At 43.1% G+C, this 13806-nt stretch overlaps 1 protein-coding gene across 2 annotated transcripts in view; it reads right to left on the reverse strand.

Annotated features, from left to right (window-relative positions):
* Window positions 1-10952: 10952 nt before the first annotated feature.
* Window positions 10953-13806, reverse strand: part of SLC39A5 (solute carrier family 39 member 5) — a 28752-nt gene continuing 25898 nt past the window's right edge. For both annotated transcript variants that reach the window (XM_061615174.1, XM_061615173.1), the window contains exons 10-11: window positions 13424-13614; window positions 10953-11802 (exon numbers count right to left, since the gene is read on the reverse strand). In XM_061615174.1, the coding sequence (XP_061471158.1) occupies window positions 11650-11802; window positions 13424-13614 (344 nt within the window). In that variant the 3' untranslated portion in view covers window positions 10953-11649. The remainder of the gene's footprint in view (window positions 11803-13423; window positions 13615-13806) is intronic.

The raw sequence follows: 13806 nt of genomic DNA on the forward strand, positions 1-13806 counted from the left end.
ATCACAGTTGTGAAAATCTGGGATTGTTCAGTTATTTAAAGTTCTCTTAGCTGAGTTTTTCTGGGTTGCTCAGTATTGACCATGCAGCATTTTAGAATCACCCTTTGCGTCAGCTCAATTTAATTTCTTTAAAACTGTCCATGTAGGTGGAAGAAGAGAAGGTGCCGTTGGGGATGTGTAAAAGAAACCTTTTTCCGAACATAAGCCAGGAAGACATTAATGGGCAGTAGGGATTCCTGTGAATCTTGGAGTGGTTATCACTTGTGAATCATGAATATTGGGTCAAAGATGAGTCCTTGGTATTACAGTAGGAAGAAAGTAACCCAGGGTGGGCGGGAAATGAGTCTTTAAGGACTCTTTAAGGCATCTGTAGCAAGTTATTGGTGTCTTTCGGTATCTTATGTGTAAATGCTGCACCTATATATATATTATGCACATAAATATTTCTTTTGAATAAGATAGGACAGACCTCATCACCAGTCAGGTATAAACTACTCTTCATTTTCTGTGTGCCAGATTTCAAGTTTGTGTGTACATGTGCGTGCATGTGTGAGTGCGTGTGTGCATCTGTGTGCAATTAGCATCTTTTCAAATTCATTTGCGGTGCAAAAACAGAAGGATTTTTTTAAAAGACAGAAAGAAAAATAGCCTTACTTTTAACTCCAATCTTATTAGTTTGTCAACTTGAATATAATAAAGCTGAGCCTTGTGTGTATGGCGGGTGGCAGTAAACTTCTCTAAGCAAAAATTCGTATGCAATTTCAGCCGCACTTGGCTCTTTCTAAAAGTCCAGCTTTGTTTTCTGTGAAGAATGGCACAGGAGGGTTGATGATGCCAGCTTGTGCCTGCTTTGCATTCTCAAAACCTTGAGAATTTGGGTTTTCTCCCCTGAACTGATCAGAAGAGAGACCTTTTTAAGCACTGCATGTATAACCTCAATTTTTTTTCTTTTTCATGAGACCAGCATTTCCAGAAGGTGATGAGACTTTAAAATCCTCTTCAGATGTCAGCCGGACAGGCAGTGTAGATGAACAGTATGTTTGCGAGTTGGAGATACTCTTCTTATGGCCTTTCCACTCCTTTTAGGGCACTGTAAGGGCTTGGGGATGAAAGTTAAAGGCTTTCATTTCATGCCAATTACACTGGAAGTAGCAAAGAAAAGCCAGTGACATCTGTGGTCAAAGTTCGTTTTTAATTGGGAGAACCAGAAAATATCACTGCTTGTGTCGATAACTGGAAAAGAGGACACCTTTTGCCCAAAGGGCAGATCAAACCCCCAAGACCAAACATTTTGCAAAGCATCAGGAGATAGCCTTCTAGCACAGGTTATTTCTTCTGTTGCATATTGAGATACTGCCTTAGTTTTTAACGTCTGCCCTGCATATGTGATTGCTGCATTTTGGGTGGAGTAGAGCTGCAGATCACACCTTCAAAATGGAGATGTTCTATCAGCAGTAGAGACTACCTCAGGAGAAAGCATGAATTAACTTGAGTTCTGGAAGTGGCTCCTGTTTTGTCTCTTGGCTTGGGTTGTAGATCTGTGTTATATTCATCCACCCTATGGGGAATAATATTTTTTTGCCTTGCTCATCTTGGGTGCAGTGTGGTAAAACTGACATCAGCACAATCGTGGGGGCAATGAAAACTTAGTTTAAAGTCCTGCCAGTCTGGCTATATATATATAATAATAGGATTCTGCCAGAGCTTACCTAGCTGTTGCCCCCTCTAAACATGCCGGGTCTTGTTAAATGCATGCTATCAATCCCCTCCAGTAGTCCTCTTTTGATTTAGGCACGGCCATATCCCAGCTGGGGTGGGGAGGTGGCATCCCAAAAACCCATCTTACAGCCCTGAGAACAAGCCTGGGTTACTTGCATTGGGAAGGAAGTTTAGGCTTTTACTTTCTGGGCATTGCCTTAATTCCTGAATTTTGCACTAATGTGTTTTCTGGCCAGTTGGAGATGTCTTAGGCAAAATTGAGGGGTGGGGGGGAGAGAATACAAAAAGAATGAATGCTGTGCACTCTGGGTGGGAGGAATGGAGGTGAGTGTTGTAAAGTGACCGAAAGAAAGAAGGCCAGTTCTTTTGGTCATTTGCATTTGGTAGAGCACGTGGGGCCTTGCACCCAAACTCAGGTGGCAAGTGGAGAAGAGGTCCCTGGGGCATGTGCTGTCCCTTCTAGATGGTGGTGCCGTATACTTGTATATTGGAGACACTCTGCTTGAGGTTATGGGAGCATATTCCCCAGCGTTTTAGAATGCTGCCTCAGATAGGCTACGGTATGAAAGTGAGGGCCTTTTGCACTGACAGGAGCCAATGACATCTTTGATCAGAGGTAGCTTTCAAAATGGGGGTCTTCCTTGTGGTGATAACTGGAAAGGAGAGGAAACATTTGCAGATAAAAAAAAGAATAGGGCATTATTGCAACCATGTTGTTAACTGCCTACTGTTTAGTATTTTGAATTGTATTCTTCATTGGTCCACTTGAATGTACTTACCCAAAATGGCTGCTCATACTTTTTTACCTTCCTGTTGTGGATTGGATGAGCTGCAGTTGGTGTAAGTATTGTACACAGCTGCTGCTTGTCAACGCTTGTGCTGATGACTGAGGAAAATGCATTTAAAAGTGTTCTGATATTCCGCCAAGTTTCTTCTCTTTCTCTTCCCCACTTCCCTTCCTTTCAGGTGTTTCCATGTTCACACCCCATTGGTTTCTGATTCTTTAGGGGTTTGGGCATGTTGACTGGAAAGTTGTTTTAAATCAGAAACGATCATTGTGTTGAAATATTTTTTAAACTTTATTTATTGTAAATCATTCCAGACGCTGGAGGCATCTAACATGCATGCAAGTTGCTTACAAAGAAGAAGCATATTGCAAGGTGATAAAACAATGTTGACAGATTGTTCTTCCATCTTTCTGTGGTGGAAAAGCTAACAAACAAGTGGGGCCTCTTTTCTAAGGATAGGTGGCAGGTGCATTCTGAGAGAAGGTCCTTTCTTCAAGAATGAGGGCATATTCCCCAGCATACCCCAACCCATCCTGCCTCACAGGCTGAAAGCAGATGCATCTCTTCCTTCAGCACTGGACCTAAAGAAGCTTGGCATTTCTTCTTCTCTTTTGGCTCTTACTGTTTTGATTCCCTTCTTCCCTCTCATAAAGGAATACTTGGAAGGGTGTAGGAATGATTAGGGTCTCGCTGTCTCATAGATAGATAGATATGCATGCATACACAGAGAGAATGAGAGAAAGAGTTTTGTCTCTTGTATACAAGTTGACCACACTCTCTTCCTAAAGTGAGCTATCCTTAGATATAAAGCCTTATGAAGTATGTATGTTTAAAGTCAACGTAACAATCTGAGTATATTGCATCTCAGGTGTAATGGAGAGATACAAATTCATTATATCAACTCTCTTCTATCCTAATCCAGCCCTCTCGTCTCCTCCCACAACCCGTGCAATTACGCCTGTTCTCCATACATTTAGTTTGAAGTACCTTCCTCCTCCTGGTCCATCTCAAAGATGTTGAATGATGAGGCTTAATGCCACTGTTTCTTGACCCCACCCTAGTGTGTAATCTGTCTACACAGATTAGTGTAGTTCCTTGTAATGCTTAGGGGATCATTGCTAATAGGTTCAGCTGTTTTTACATGTGGATTTAGATAACACTGAAATCTGAAGTGCTGCAGGGTGCAGAATTTCCTTTTTGCAGATCTGATGGAAACCAAAGGTTCAGCCAGTCTTTTTTGCAGGCAATAGAAGGAGAATGCTACACGTTTTTGTTCTTGCCTATTAATGTAGTCATGCTGGTTTATAAGTGGTCAGGAGCTGCTCTTTCAAGCCAGGCCATTTCCTTTCTTAAGTACCTGGGGAACCTTCTTGCCACATTTTAAAGGAACTTTACACAGAAATGTGAGGCTGCTTCTGCATTTGATGAATAAGATTGTGTGGAATTTGTTTTAACATGTATGTTAATTCTCAGCCAATAGGTGGTTCTTTTCTCCCCACCCAGCTACTTCTCTCAGTGACTTGTCATTGTTGTGTTGTATAGATTCAAAATTCTAAAAATTGCACTAAATATAGCTACAGGCCAGTTTCTGATCTTTCCTTTGTTCAGTCTTTATCCTCCTTTTTTCATACCAAAAACTCTTCTGTTCCTGGAGGATGATACAAGTCTAGTGGGTCTGTTCTTTCTTCGCCCTTAGTTTAACAATCCTCCCTCCTCTTCCCTCAGAACAGCCCTCGGCTAAGGGATATAGTGCTGGATTCTTCGGTTGCAGTTCTTTTCATTCTTTTCCCCATTACAAATGAATTTGCTTGTAATTAATTATTTAATAAAATATTATGTTACTGGTATCTGTCTGCAGTTCTAATATTTGCAGGTGTCTTAAAACATAGGGGCAGGACTTGAGAACAACAGGTCCCAGTGTAATTTGATTTTGACTGTCCCTGTTTCCACTTAAAGGCAGACATGGTGATAGTAACCAACACTGGGCAAATTGTGTCCCACACACACAGGTGTAAGGATTGACTTCTCCCCCTATGCATGCAGTGGTCCTGCTACTCAAATGGTGGTGCTTCAGATGAGAACAGGAAATGAGAACTGTGTTTTCCTTGCTCTTTAATTGAGAGTACCTCTGAAAGGAACAAGAGAAGCAAATGTGAGCTTCTTTCATAAATAACTGCTAGCTCAACTAACATAGCCATGTTGTGAAGGACTGGTAGGAAATCGAGATTTAATGGTTGTTCTGGGTCATGAAGTTCCATTTTGCAGTGTCCTGGGTGGGAGGCCCAGTTCTGCCCTCAGCATTTGTTTTTCAGTTGGTTATGTGGAAGATGCTGTTTCTGTTTTCAAAGTGTGCATGGGTCTACTTTTCTGCATATGTCTGGCACAATGCCCCTGGCCGCAGTAATTAAGCACAGAGGAGTTATCCGTAACAGTTTAACTAGCGTAAGAACCTGGCAGTAAAACCAGGTGAGGGCCCAACTGATTGACTTAACAGAGGGATATGAAAACTATAAGCAAGGGGGTTGCCTTCTTTCCATCTCTGGCTGTGCGGTCCTTCCCACCTCTACCCTCCACAAAAATACATTAAATCCTGTAATCACTTTGAGGCCTCAGAGGCAGTATTGATACATAAAAGAATGTATGTTCTGAATATCTTGTGGAAATGCATTGAGGCAGATATGCAATCTAGCACTGGAAATCTTAGAGACTTTTCACTGTTCATTAAGGTAGTACAAGAACACTGCCACAGAAGATCCCAGTTGGCACTCACATTTGTAGGAGAGAACTGGGTTGCCAGATTACAGTCTTGGGCTCACTTGTCTTCCAGACTGGGGAAAGACAGGTCCAAGTTTTAAAATCAATAAATGTGAAATACAGAATTTTCAAACTCCTTAAAAAAATAGAACCAGGGTAATCCAGAAAACAGGATAAATACGTTTCTTCACTGTATGTTTGGAAATAATGTTATACCAATGAGACACTTAATTTGCTGTAGTTCCATTGTCCTTAGGTAAATGATCAGATATACTTCCTGTTTTTGTCAGCTTTGGTAGCTTTGTTTTGGAACTGGGATTGGGGCTCCATTTATGATAATCCAACAAGAGTTTAATGTATATTTGTCTTGGTTACATAAACTCCTTTGGTAAACTGCATTTGTTTCTTAGGTTTCTTGAGGTGGAGCTGTGGTATTTTAATTTTTTTTGTTATTGTTCGCATTCCTGCTGCATGTTGTGTCTTTAATTGCTTGGCCATGCTGTGTCTGCAACTGAAGCCACAAACATTGTTGAGTTGAAGTGTGTGGTGGTCATTCTTTGAAGAGCAGCAGGAGTTGCTTTCACTATATTCTGTTCATTACAGACACACTCCGATAGTGTTCATGCCGCTGTTTTGCTGGGTGTGTGCTTGTCTTATAGCAATACTCATTGGCTCTGATCTTGCAGGCTCTTCAAAAACTACCTGTGCTTCAAACAAATTTCTTCCTTGGGAGCAGCAATAAAAACGTGGGGTAGGGTTGGGTGAGGGAAATCCGTTGCTGTGTTGAAGGTTTGTAGCCTGTTGTGTAGCTTGCACTGTTGGGTGTGTTTAGCTTTTGTTTTTTCTTATTTTGGGGGCATTTTTAGCTGTAAATGGAAAGATTTTGAAGGATTATGATCAAACCAATATGAGCACTAATGTCACTCCCAGTGAGGGCTTTGTTCTTGAAAGCCTTGATTATTTACATATGCTTTACATCTTTGACCTTGTTCATTCTTCCAGTTGTGTTTTTTTTCCTTTAACAGTCTCCTCCCCCAATTGCTTTGCACTTGGACACACAAGTGGTGTGTGACACTCAAGGGGTACTCTAATTGTGTTTTTTGTATTTGTGTGAGATAGCTGCAGCCAGTACTTTGTGGTGGTCTTTGTAGTAAAGGGTGACTTAAATGGAGTATGTTTGCATGAGCCTCTAATTGTGCTTCTAGTCCTTATTCTGCCTCCTCTCCCCAGCCATTATCTCCAGTGGCAAGGCATACAACCGAGTGGGGAAAGGGTTGAGGGTGTAGGACGCAGTACCCTTTGGCCGCAGTATCAAGAGGCCCCTTATGCCCCAAAGGGAAACCTATATAATGGAGGGAGGCAATACGGTGTTCCTTCTGCTGCTTGTTGGAGGAAGGCTTTTGTGGAGTGGAATGAATTTTCTACTGCTTGACTTTCACATCAAATCCTTTTGGTCCAAAGGAATTTTAGGGAAGAGTATATATGCGGAGGTGATGTTAGTTCAGCATTCTGTTAGTGTAATCTGCGTATTTTGGGCAAAGTTTTAATCCTTGAGCAGCATCCTCCACAACCTTTTCTTTAATTTCATTAAGGCCAGTTACTTTTTTCTTTTTTAAGTAAAAGAATTGAGCATTGTTGTTGTGTCTGTTCTTCAGGGAGCTAGATATGAGGGAGAGAGGTACCACTTGAGAAATCTTTTGTAGGCTTTCTTCCCCTTCCCCTTTTTCTTTTTTCTTTTTTGTGCTTTATGGCATTCAGGTGAAATCTGCACACTCTTGTGTCTCAAGTTTGAAGTACCTCTTGATGAGCACTGGGCAGTACAGTCAGACTGGCAGTGGACTGTGATATTCCGTGATGCCTGGTGGCTTTCTTTCCCATCCTGGAGCACAGACTTAGAGATTTCAAATACAGAGGGACCAGCACTTAGGATAACATATATGAAAGAGTGGGCTTGGGGAAGGGAATTCACCCCCTCATTTTCCCTGCCCCAGGTGCAAGCACTTTACCCTGTGTGTGCGTGTTCAATAAAATGAGTTGTAGGTGGCCTAAGAGCAGAGGTAGATGAACAGCTGAGGTGGTAAAATTTCTTTAAAAGCTCTCTCACACACACAGACACCCTTTACGGTGACACTGATCTATACATCATATTTTATTTTGGTAATCCCTGTAGTCAGTTTACCATCTCTGCTTGGCTATATTGCTTTGATGGGGCTATCCCCATGGCAACTATAATGTCTGGACTGGCTCTCCAAAGAATTCCAGGAAGTAGTGAACTGTGCTCTCTTGTCTTATGTCAGAGCATTCATGCTGAACAGCCATCACTCCAAACAAGAAAAATCACCTGGTGGTGACTTTACCACTTCAGATAGTAAGTTCTTTGGTCATTGGTTCATTAAAATAGAATCCACATGTATTTGTATTTGTGATCTCCCCACCCAGTGCAGAAGAGCTCTGTAGTACTAGTATATTTAGAAGCCTGCTTAGGAAAGTGGATGTCTTGATGTGGAATTTTGTCACCTTTTCAAAAGTTAATTTAGGGGGGAGATGGAGGAAGAGCAGGTGGTCTTACCTACCTCTTGCAATAAAAAGGAGCAGACTTGGGCACTGTAAAACCCTTCCTTGCTCTTCCCCTTAAACACTTAAGGGCAAACATGGGGTCCATGCACAGGATGGAGAGGGAACTGAATAGGGCAAGAGATATGCACAGGAAATATTCTTTGCTCTATATTGGGTCTGTTTCCTCTTGTAATAACTTAGTGAGTGTAAATTTGAGAGGGAGGGAGGAATGGAAGCTAGCTCATACATCGCTGACATCTCATACTTGATGGACCTTTTTTGTTTCTGGTCTTTTGCATTCAGTAGTTTGGGGTTGGGTAGGGTGGGGGAAGAAGAGGACTTGTGATTTCTCCTTCAGAGCACTAAGCTTTCAACCTGCTGATCAAAACCAGCATGCAGCCATGTTTGCCTCCTTTGAGGCAGGGGCCTTAACTGGGGGTTATTTGGCTAAGGAGGACTTTTTTAAAAAAAAATTAAATGCCTTTGTTTATATATAGGCAAGCTTGGAAGGGGGAGGGGAGCATTAGTTTTGCAGTGGGTGTTCTGGGTGAGAATGGCCATGGAAGTCCTGCCTACGATATGCTCCCCCTCCACACTACCACCCACATCTACTGATCCACAGTCATTGCAGGGAGGCTTAACTTCCTACCATTGTCTTGTTCGTATTGAAGATCTTGGACCAATGTTTAGAAGAGGCAAAAAAAAAAAGACACATTCAGGTCGGTTCAGAAGCTTGCCTTCCTGCTTACAGACACATGATCTTCCTTCAAACACTGGTTTAAAGCACAAAAGAAAAGGTCACTCAGTGGGTGTCTTGGGGAGGTTGATTGTGGGGTGGGAGCTTCCAAGGCCAATTCCACCATCACACCCAGCAGGCCAGTCCCAACCCCAATGCAGCAGAAGGCTGGTCCCCCTTGTGTGTTCCAATGTGCAATCAAAGTGTAAATCTTTTTTTACATCCCACCTAATAGCCCAGAGGCTTGAGTTGCAGCCACCTCTGTTGGCAATCTCCCTTTCTCACTGGTTTCCCCTACCCCTGTTCTTCCTCTGTTAGGGGGTCTCTTGACAAAATGAAGCACTTGCCTCTCTGTCAAAACCAATAAACCACGTTCTGTTCTTAGAAGGAAACGCACACTTGTCAAACCCACCAATAACATTTTCTCCTGCCTGGTTGTTCCATGAAATAAAGTTATATTCAAAGATCTATATAAATATATATTAGAGAACAGTAAAGAAAACAGAGAGCTACCACAAGCCATCCATCCCTTTTTCCACCCACCCCTGCACAGTGTGGAAGCCACCTTGTATAAGCCCCCCTTCTGTGAGCCCAGTGACTGATTACCTTTTTTGTCTCCAATGTTATATATGCATTTTCAGAATTTCTGCATCACCTTTTGGGGGGGTCGGTCAAGGGGGGAGGGGTCAACCAAGAACTTAAAAGCTACATTAAAAAACAAAGCATTCAGACTTGATCTATTTTCTACAATGTATGCTGCGACCAGGTCCTGTTATTCATATTGTGGCTTTGAATCAATTATGTTTATTAAAATGCTGTTGCTTCTATCTGGCTCTGCCTTCATTTTTTTCTGCCTCCAGATATGAGGGAAAAGAAGGAAATGATGGAAGTACTGGGGAACGGGGTGGAAGTTTGATACCACATCCTTTTTTTAAATAATCTAATTCTATAATCTGGCTCAAGTGGGTGCTTACAAACCATTTACCTATCTTTATTGCTTACAAAGTGCTCCCCTTTCCCCTGAAGGCGTCCTTCATCTTGGTCTGCTTAGTGAGGCAGGGGAGCACTGCCCTTCCCCATTTCTATTTTATAGACTAGGACTTTGAGGTCCAGAAAGATGAGCAACTCATCTTTAATCTGGGGAGTTTGAGATCGAGCTTCGGGTTGTAGTTGACTAAATCATTGCACAAATGCAACTTCTGTGAGCACAGTAGAGCTTTCCCTCCCTCTCCTCTGCTTAAGTTCTGTACTGATTTCTCCCTTTCACAAAAAGGTTGAGGTATGTCCTTAAAATTAAGCATGGAACTGTGACCCACTAACATTTTCCTCTTTTCTGAATCTTCACTCATGGGTATCTTAGTCTCCTGTTTCTGCAGAATAAGAACTGCTAAGCAGCACAATTGGTGTCTCTATGATGTATTTGTTCCTGGGCCCTATCACTTCAGACTGCTGCTAGGGAGGGAATGTTTACATGGATCCCCATATTAACAAAAGAATTAAAAAAAAATTAGACCCTCATTCTCCGTTTGCTCTCCTCTAGCAGAGTTTGTCCTTTTCTAAAGTAGATGTTCCCAGCTGGGTGCCCATCTCCCTTTTTGGACGTTAGCTGCTTTCTCCCACATCAGCTAAGATACAATCATTCCCAGGGGTGAATAGCAACATGGCCTTGCCCTTATTATGCAACACAGCTACACTTTCTGATGCCATGTGAGGTGTTCCCAGCCTCAATGTGAACAGTTGTAGATGCCCTGTAAAGGTGGTCTCTCCTTATTCACGCAGGTGCTTTGTGCAGATAACTAATAAGGAGCTGCGGTATGCAAGAGAAAAACTTGGACCAGTGATGGCCCTTTTACTCTTCACGCTGGGGAGGATGGAAGTTGAGATCTTTGCCTGGGTCTTGGGCTGGGTCAGGGCGGAGAACCAATGCATTGGCTTTCAGCTCTTGCTCAATTCAAAAATAAGGCCCCTGTTAAAAATTTAAGTTAGTGGCATATATGGCCTTGGTTCTCAAGTAGGGATGGGGGGGCTTGGATGAGTTAGAGGAAACAATGCTGGCATCCTCCATCAGGAAGCCATTCTATTATTTAGGATCTTTTAGGCTTCCTTCTAGATAGGAGCCCATGAGCACTTTTGCAGAAGATACTACAAGTTGGATCATTTGCTGCTGTTTTTGCATTTCAAGCAATTTGCTCTTGCAGTTTTTCAGATACTTGAGGCCAGGATGAGGGAGAGCTTTGTTCTCCAGGGCCTTGTCATGTTCTCTCTCACACACACATACACACACACCTTCTCCCCACACCTCATGACTAAGAGGAACAGGCCTCCTTGTAATGAGAAGCTACCACAACCAATGTGGACCACTGCTACCATGCCTGAAATTTCACCACAGAGGCTTTGGGTAGTCAGATGCCTTTTTAATCCTAGCTGTCAGTTAAATACACATGAATGCTGCAGGATATTGATAGCTTACAGCAGGGATGAGGACCCTGTGGCATCCAGGTGATGGTGGACTCCCCTAGTCCCACTGGGCCCAGCCAGCATGGCCAAGGGTCAGTGATAATCAGACTTGTAGTCCCTCATCTGTATGTTCCGTATCCCTGGCTTACAAGAAACATTTGTTGGAAAACCTTGCAATTCCTAAAAGTCCCCATCGTGTATCACATGCTACCTAAAGTAAGCTGCAGTCTCTTAAATAATTTCCCCCTTGCATTGCCTTCTGAGGTGGCATGTATGGAATAGGCCCAGTCTCTTGAGCAAAGTAGTGTACTTTAGGAAATAAAAACAGTTTTCAACATGTTGATTTCAGTGACTCATAAGCAGCACCTTGTTTCTTTTTATCAAAACCACTGAGACTGGGTGAGACACGTTGATGTCCTTAGTTTTGCCACCACAATATACATATGAGAACACGGGGGACAGGCAGTAAGCAGCTTTGCTTCTGGTCTTTCCTATTGAGTTCTTTCCTCACCTCCCTCAGACAGGAATATTGTGCAATTCTGTAGCCTCTCTTGAAACTATAAGAAGCGTGCTGTCATAGTTGAAGTGGGCCACAGACTTCCTTCCATCTTGTACTCTGGAGTTTCACACTTAAGAGGGCTACCCGTCCATGTGGAAACTGATCTGTCCTTCAAAGAGAGCAATGCAGAGCATGAGGGCTCCTCCACTAAGGAAACCCAAGTTGTGGAGCAGGAAGTGGGCGAGGGAGCCTTTCCTGCCCCTGCTAGAACTCCTCTCCAGCATTTCAGGCAGCTAGAGAAAAAAACAAAAATACAGGCTGTTAATGTCCTTGGCAGCTGCCATAAAACAGCTTGTACTTAAGGCAGCAAGATGCTTCTCCTTGAAGAGACAAACAACTACTGCTGTGAAATCACCTCTTAATTGCATCACACCCTTTGGTTACCGGGGTCCTTGAGCATATCAGGAACAGAGGTCTCCAGACTATTGCCCTTAGGGCACTATCACATGTAAGGTGGTGTTTGAAGAAGTGGCTCCTTCAATCAGGTGGTAATGCAAATAGTGTCAAAGCTATGTTGTGTAAAAAGCTCATCAACAAATATTGTTCTTGTAGCAGGAATGCCTTCCCCCAAGCAGCACATGCATGGGGTTTTTGACATGCACCATTGCTTTTTCCTGGAGCTTGCTTTCCAGGAGGCAGAAAGGGGTGGTACTTGGTCCAGACGGATGCACCCTAAATTAAAACTGAACTGGGCCATCTGCAATGCACCCCAAGCAGGCTGACTCCATTTAGATTTGCAGGGTTTACTGTAGCCCTTGAGGAAATGGAAGGCAACTAGCCCCAAAACGCAGGTTGTAGGTGTCTGTCTGAAGCAACAGCTCTACCCTTCCCTGTTATCGGTCCAGAGACTCCTTGCAACTTTAGGTAAAAGATTCCTCCTTGTTGCTTCTGCCCCTCTAATCAGTGCAGCTGGGCATGTCTAATGAATTACTGATGCCACATAATTAGTGCCTGTTGCAAGGGGGACTTAATTTTATTGTGAAATCTCAATAAAGAGGAAACTAGTAATCGAAGCTCTCTTCCCAGTAATAGGACTACTTATAGAGTAATTTAAGGGTTGATTCATCAGCAATACCAGCTTTGCCTGTCATACTGTCTGGCTTGTTACCAGAAAATGTGGGCGTGTGGATTCTTTTCTCATAAGCTAATTTTTGAAAAGCTGTATATCACGGATGGAAAACCTGTGACCCTCTGGATGTGGTTGAACTCCCAGCTCCCATCAGCCCCATCCAACATGGCAAATAGTAAGAGACGATAGGAGGTGCAATGCAGCAACATTTGGAGGGCCACAGACTCCCTAGCATTGCTATATACCCAAGGTGAATAGAGAGGTTTGCCCTACTTGACCATAGCCTCAGAACCACCAGAAATCTCTGAACTCCAGCCTGGGGTGCTACCTAGATAATCATATTTATTATTATTTCAAGAGTTGGCAACCCTAGTATAACTACACTTTGTTCTGATAAAAATTATAAGAGTGCACTGATTTGGGACACGGAACATGGACTTAAAAGGTAATCCTATTGTTATTTCTGTGTTGTGTCTTCTTTGTGGGTGTATGCATACAGGCAAGCATGACTATTCAACAAGGACTATGTTGGACTACACCAGAGCGGCTGTAAGATATGGGAAACCCAGCTTCAAGGCCCTGCTCAGTGGGTGGCATGGGGACACATCCTATCAGCTTAACCAACCTTACAAGGTTGTTGAGAGTATAAAAAGCAATTCATCAGAGGAAGGGTGGAGAACATACATAACAAACAAATAAGAAATAATTAAACCATGTGGACCCAAAGACTCAAGCATTCAGGCCATGCTTACAGGAGAAGCCTGCAAAGAGGTGGCTGTTCTTACCATGTCCACCAGGGCCACATACAGGAAAATGCCAGCTGTAATGGCAAAAATCCAAGGTGTGACTTGCAAAGTGTTCCGGCTGATGATCGTCCCTACCACTGTGCCCCAGTAAGCCAGGAAAGCAGAGAACAGGTTGAAAAGGAGAACCCGCCGGAGTGGCATGCCGGCTTGCAGCAGGACAGCACAATCCCCTGCCAAAGAGAGAGGGAGTTAAGGGGGCAATGGCCACATCTTTACAGAGGGCCTGGAGGAAGCACAAGAACCACTGCACCCCTTCCTCAAAACCAATGTCTCCAACTTTAGACATGGGCCACATTCACACCATACATTTATCCCACTATTATTCCACCTGAAATAGTCATGTCTTCCCCCAAAGAATCCTG

The sequence above is a fragment of the Rhineura floridana genome, chromosome 3 (genome assembly GCF_030035675.1).
Source record: "Rhineura floridana isolate rRhiFlo1 chromosome 3, rRhiFlo1.hap2, whole genome shotgun sequence".
Taxonomy (NCBI): Eukaryota; Metazoa; Chordata; class Lepidosauria; order Squamata; family Rhineuridae; genus Rhineura; species Rhineura floridana.